Source organism: Austrofundulus limnaeus, unplaced genomic scaffold, assembly GCF_001266775.1.
Source record: "Austrofundulus limnaeus strain Quisiro unplaced genomic scaffold, Austrofundulus_limnaeus-1.0 Scaffold643, whole genome shotgun sequence".
NCBI lineage: Eukaryota > Metazoa > Chordata > Actinopteri > Cyprinodontiformes > Rivulidae > Austrofundulus > Austrofundulus limnaeus.
In genome coordinates, this window is record NW_013953045.1 from 88,708 (window position 1) to 94,505 (window position 5,798).

Genomic DNA, 5,798 nt, shown 5'->3' on the forward strand with positions numbered 1-5,798 from the left:
TATCAGGTCAACAAAGCATGGGCATAGTAACAATATTTTTATACTACATTTATCCATTTTAAATACACTAACATCACTCATTTGTAACAACTAAAGCAAAAATGTAATTAATTCAGAAAATCTTTTCAGGACCCCACCTTGATGTTTTGGGACACCACTTTGGGTCCCGACCCCAACTTTGGGAAACACTGGGCTAGGGGGTGGGGGGACTAATTATTGAATTTTTATCCAAAAATTGAGGTCTAAGGGTGTTTTTACAGCTGTCTGGTAGACTCGGTTCAACTGGGGACCAAAATTGCAACATTTGTTACATTTTCAACTGGTGTGGTTTGCTTTCACACTGCATTGTGTCGAACAAACCAAACCCTTAGAGCAACCTGTTTACACCTTCCTCTGTGGTGGTGCTGTACCACTGAAGGAAACAACACAAAAATCACTGAAGACACTGAGTGCAACTTCCTTCTTCACGAAATGTAAGCAAAATGGAGTGACATCAGATTTTAGCGGTTGTAAAATTTCTCTTTTGTCTTTGGGAAATGAGCCAAACAAACACACAAGCCACTTTTCCCTGAGTGTTATACACGTGCGTTTGTTTTGTCCAACAAAAAGGAATGGTCGTCCAAAAAAAAGTGCTAGAGCACGGAAACTTCTAAAACATGCAGGGTAGTCTGCCTTGAAGACCAGGGTTGGGAAACACTGTTCTCTTGGGTGACTTGACCCATGTGGGCAATGACAGAGTTATTTGGAAGCAGGTGATTGGGAGTCAGCCTCCCTGATCTGAACCAGAATGGTGTTCTGTTATTGGACTTCTATGATAAACATGGGTTGTCTATAACGAACATCATGATCAACCACAGTGTGGTCAATATGTGTACTTGGTACCAGGCCACCTTAGGCCAAAGATCTGGTTTTGATGATCTGTTCCTGGCCTGTAGAGAGCTTTCAGTTTAGTTTATTTCTTTGCTGCCACGACAGCATTTTGTTTTTTCGTTTGTAATAAAAGTTTTAGTTAAACTTCTGACCTCCGTCTGCATTCTGGGAACCACCTACAAAACATCCAGCCTGTTAATTGTGACAGATGTGAAGGAAATTTACACATTTCCATTGAGTCTTAAATGTGCAGTTTATTTTTCTGCTATGATTAAAATTGTTGTGAACCCAACTAATTCCTGAGGGATTATCTAGTTAAATTAGACACAATTTTTTGACATCAGGACTTCCTTGTAAGAAAATCATGTCTACCAATAAGTGAGGTCTTGTTGCCTCATTAAACTATCATTTTCAGGAGGCATGACTCAGTTCTAGACCCTAAAAAAGGTACTGTGATATGATGAAGAAAAAATAATTGCCATGAGCTGGAGAGAGGACCCTTGTTTTTGTTTGTTGATAAGAGTCTGGGTCACAGACAGGTGCTGGGAGACAGTGTCTCTGAGCAATGAACTGGAGTTTCAAGATCTGGGGAATAAAGCTTTTTAAATGGATAATTCACTTGCTTTTCATTTTTAAAATGTTTTTTTTCTTACAGATGCATGATGGGACTTTTATATCCCTTTTCCACAAGTGCCTGTAGCATTGGTACAGTTCCAAGCCTTTTCCATTAGGCCAGATTCATGGAACCGGCCCTTTTTTTAGTACCTATTTCGTGGTTCCAACCGGCCCCAGCTGACACCATAAAAGCGACGTCAGAACACTGTTCATCACTGATTGGCTAAGTTTTTGCAAATGTTTAAAAGTTAAAAAGTTATTCATCAAATGTATCTCTCATTTTGCCCATTAATTTTTTTTGTAAATACCTAAAAATCAACTCCTCCAACCGCCCAAAACACACCCATTTGAACCAGACTGGAACATCAGTGGAAAACCACCCGGTCCGACCCGTACCGACCAGCACTTACACCGACCGTTCCGACACTAAACCATGGAAAAGAGGCATAAGCTGCGTTTACAATAACAACTCTAGGAGCCATTTTTTCCAATTGTAGCAGTGACATTACTTTTGTTTAAATCCAATTTTTATTTTTAGCAAATTTTTACAATTTCAGAACTTATTCTACAAATGTCTTTCCATCTCTCATTTTGCGCATTATTTATTTATTTTTTTTTTTCGAAAAACCCAAAAACCACCTCCACCAACTGCCCAAAACACACCCACTGGAACCGGACTGGAACGTCAATGGAAAAGCACCCAAACTGACCCGTTCTGACACTACACTAAGTGGCACTACTGGAAAACGGGCGTTCGTTTTGCTACAGCACAGAACAGACAGAACACAAGAAGCCTGACAGCCTTAAAAAATGAACAAATGTACAATTTTAAGTTAGGACTTTTTAAGGCCTAAAATTAAGATTTTTTTTCTTTTGAATTGATGTTTTAGGACCCTGCAGAGTCATTAACTGAGTTAAAGAGTAACTTACCCCAAAATTAACTTTTTTTTAGCTGATAAACTGTCTAGAATGTGTCTAAAATGTTATACAGTACTGTTTCTGTGCTAATTTTTATGTTTTTGTGCGTATTTGTTCAAATCTGTCACATTTGGTCTAAAAATGTCTTTTTGCTGCTCATATGGGTAGAGCAGTGGTACTGCAGGCTAATTTGCATATTGGTTAACGGCTCTCCACGGTGACGTATCTTCTCCACGGTTTCGTCACAGCGGCTGTGTTCTGGTATAAAAGCCTCTCTCTAAGACACGCCCCTGCAGCDGTCAGAGGGTGGAACAGTTAGCAAGCTTAGCATGATCGTCTGTTGACCTTCAGCCTCGGGTGGGGAGAGCTGACTGCTACGCTACTCTCTCTCCCCCTCTCTGTCTCTCTCCACACAAACACACACACACACACACACACACACACACAAAAAGCAGTACGTCCTGCACAGCGGGAGGGGAAAGAAAGGCAGCGGGGCAGTTTCAGCCTGAACCCACACATGTCAACTTGTACAGATTGTCTGTAAGTTATAAGGATTTGACATCATTTTGCAGGTATACGGACATATAGATTAATCTCACGGTTTTTTTTCAAGTCTTACAGATATTTTAAAAACCTCATTTTCAAATTTATCTAACATGTCAGAGCTTATAGGATGATTTAAAAAACAATAAATCACATCAAACAGCCATCTTCCAACCTGTTCTGCTGCTAGAAATAAGTTACTTTTTACTCTCTCCTTTCCTCCTGCTTCGCAGCAGGCGCTTTCATGTCCGCAGCTGAGACCCCGCCCCCTCCTCCCGCGGGTGCGAGTTGTATGGATTTTTTGCAAAATTTATGGATTTTTAGGGCTCTTTATACAGGTAAACGTCCAAAGAGGTTGAAATGTATGCGAACCGGACCGAACTTCAGTCAAACAAGACCCAACACTTTTATTCCTGATTTAAACTAGTGATCTTGTGAGCAGCTGCAGCTGTATGCTTTTATTTTTTTCTGTCAGGCTGTCGGAGCGCTCCTCCTCCTCTGTCCGAGGCTGGTGTGGGGTGAAAATCCTCCACCTCAGATGTTCAGAGATGTAACTATCTGTGATACTGTGGTCACTCTCCATGTAGCATCAATTATGCTAATGCTAGCTGCCTGTCACGTTCTCTCGTCCTGGCCACACCTCCGCTCTCTAACCCCCTCCCCTACCCACTTTGATGCATTTTTCAAATTTTGCCTTGGGGCAGAGTTATCTTTTCACAGAGGGGTAAAATACACTTTAAACCGGCTCAGTTTTTGTCCACCTGTGACATCGCAGCAGTTTAAAGCTTAGCAAGTGTCTCAAAAATGTTTCAGAAGAATTTCTTGTTAGAAATTCAGATTCTTCTCTTTTAGATTACAGAATAAGAAATCGTCAGGAAATAAAACATTATTCTATGCATATTAAAAAAACTGAAATTTCAGTTTACACTTTTTAAAACTGCACAGACAAAAAGGAAACACCACACACACAGAAAGCAGACAAATGGACTACTTACCTTCTGATTTCAATTTCGTCAAAACAAATATTAAATAGTTGTTAAAATCTGGATACTGGTTCAGCTGCTCAAGCCGCTGGGAAAACTGGTTGAGGATCACAACCAAAGACAGGCAACGAGGGAAAAACAGCAGAACTGAGTCTGTAAGTGGTGGTGTAATGTAGCGGCATAATGACAGAGTGTGTGCATGTTTGTAAGAGGTCGTAAATATGTCATTTGGTGAGATTGAACACTGTAAGTGCCCAGCCGGATGGCGTCTTTAAGCTGATATTGTCTGTGAGCTAATGATGAGCCACATACGAGGGCTTATGGTTTATGATCAGCAAGCAGACTTTTAGAAACAGGACAAGCAACATTTTTCTTTAAAGCAAAGACAATAAAGCTCATTTCCATCTAACAATAACATGAGCTACATGAGGACTGGGATAATTAAACAGCATTTGTAGGATGCAGGATGTAGTAAATGTTAGACTGGATGAATATCTTTGATTGAAACTTTCCAGTCATCTACTCTCTCTGTATGAAGCTTAGTGTCAATAACATTTTAATGATAGACCACCGACATATTTAACGTGGACATATATTTAATACCAGGTGAATGTATGAATACATTGCTAATAAAAATGTTACGTGTTTAGTATAAAAACATGGCTTAAATAAGGAAATATTTCGATAAACACGACTGTCAAAGTGATTATTTAAGTCAAGCACAAATAAAAGCAAAGAAATTGAAGCTACATACATTAGCTTACAATAACTGACTACAGCAATTTTATGTTATGAATGATTAACAACGAGTGTAGACTTATTTACTTAAATTATATGAGGTTACTTGACAAAAATTAATCAAAACAAAGCAGCAGGCTAATCGGGTTAGCCTCAGCGACGGTAAACACCCGGGTTAGCATTAGCTGTCGCTAGCCCGGTGAGCCTGTTCGGTTTTATTCAGCTCTAACAAATATAACGGGGGGGGTTATTCGTGCCGTGTGCGGCCCAGAACAAAGGATACTTGCTGGACGGATCTCTGTGTAGACGTGTCCGGCGACTGGGACTCCTTCAGCAGCTGTAGTATCTGTTGAAGTCCCTGCTCGTCTGGCTTCCACTCACACTCCATCTTTGCTGCCGCGAAGCATCAAATGAAGCATTAAAAGGTTCGTCGGAAGACGGATCAGAGACAAAGACATGGCTGATGCAGAAAAGCCTTTACCTGCGCTCTTTAGGTAGACGTGGTCGTGTGTGGTTGTCTTCTTTTTTCTTGTTGCTGTTGTTGAAGTATGTCTGTCTGGGTTTTCAGACACGGATCCGCAGAGACGTCGGTTCTCCCAGCCAGACGAAATAAACGCTCCGGGTCAAACGAGCTCGCTGTGGCTGGCTGTCAGCTGACTACTCAGCCTCCGGGTCCTAGTGCCCTCCAAGTTTAACAAACACGTCATAATATTCCCTTTCTTTCGCTCGTGTTCAAAACATGTGGATATTCTTATATCTCAGTTTTTGACATCCACGTCCTTCTTCTAGAAAAATACACGTCCTAAACTAGAAATTTAAAAAAAATCATAAAAGGGAGTTAGTGAGAAAAATAATCACTTCCGTTATTGTGTCAGATGGTACCTGAACGCAACACAGCCGCTGAAAAAACAGCGCCCCCTAAAGTTTGTATCAACATAACAAACGCAACATACCAGGTTGTTTCATGATAAATAACTTTTATTTTCAAATTGTTTCATTTTTGTTTAGTAAACAACAAAACAACATTTAAATATCAAAAGGAAAACATTGTATAGGTCCTCTGGACAGGTTCTTCTCTAATGAAACGTTTCATCTCTTCCAAGAGACTTCTTCAGTCTGAGAGTTTCAGGC

The 5,798-nt window shown here is 40.4% G+C and overlaps 1 protein-coding gene across 4 annotated transcripts in view; it reads right to left on the reverse strand.

Annotated features, from left to right (window-relative positions):
- LOC106531499 (transportin-1) overlaps positions 1–5,346 on the reverse strand; it is a 52,757-nt gene extending 47,411 nt beyond the window's left edge. For 2 of the 4 annotated variants that reach the window (XR_001311923.1, XM_014027379.1), the window contains exons 1-3: positions 5,149–5,346; positions 4,951–5,060; positions 3,942–4,017 (exon numbers count right to left, since the gene is read on the reverse strand). Coding sequence is in view for 3 of the 4 variants with exons in the window: in XM_014027379.1 (XP_013882833.1) it covers positions 3,942–4,017; positions 4,951–5,055 (181 nt within the window). In the remaining variant the exon portion in view is untranslated. The remainder of the gene's footprint in view (positions 1–3,941; positions 4,018–4,950; positions 5,061–5,148) is intronic. The other 2 variants (XM_014027378.1, XM_014027377.1) reach the window with 2 other exon arrangements.
- Positions 5,347–5,798: the final 452 nt, after the last annotated feature.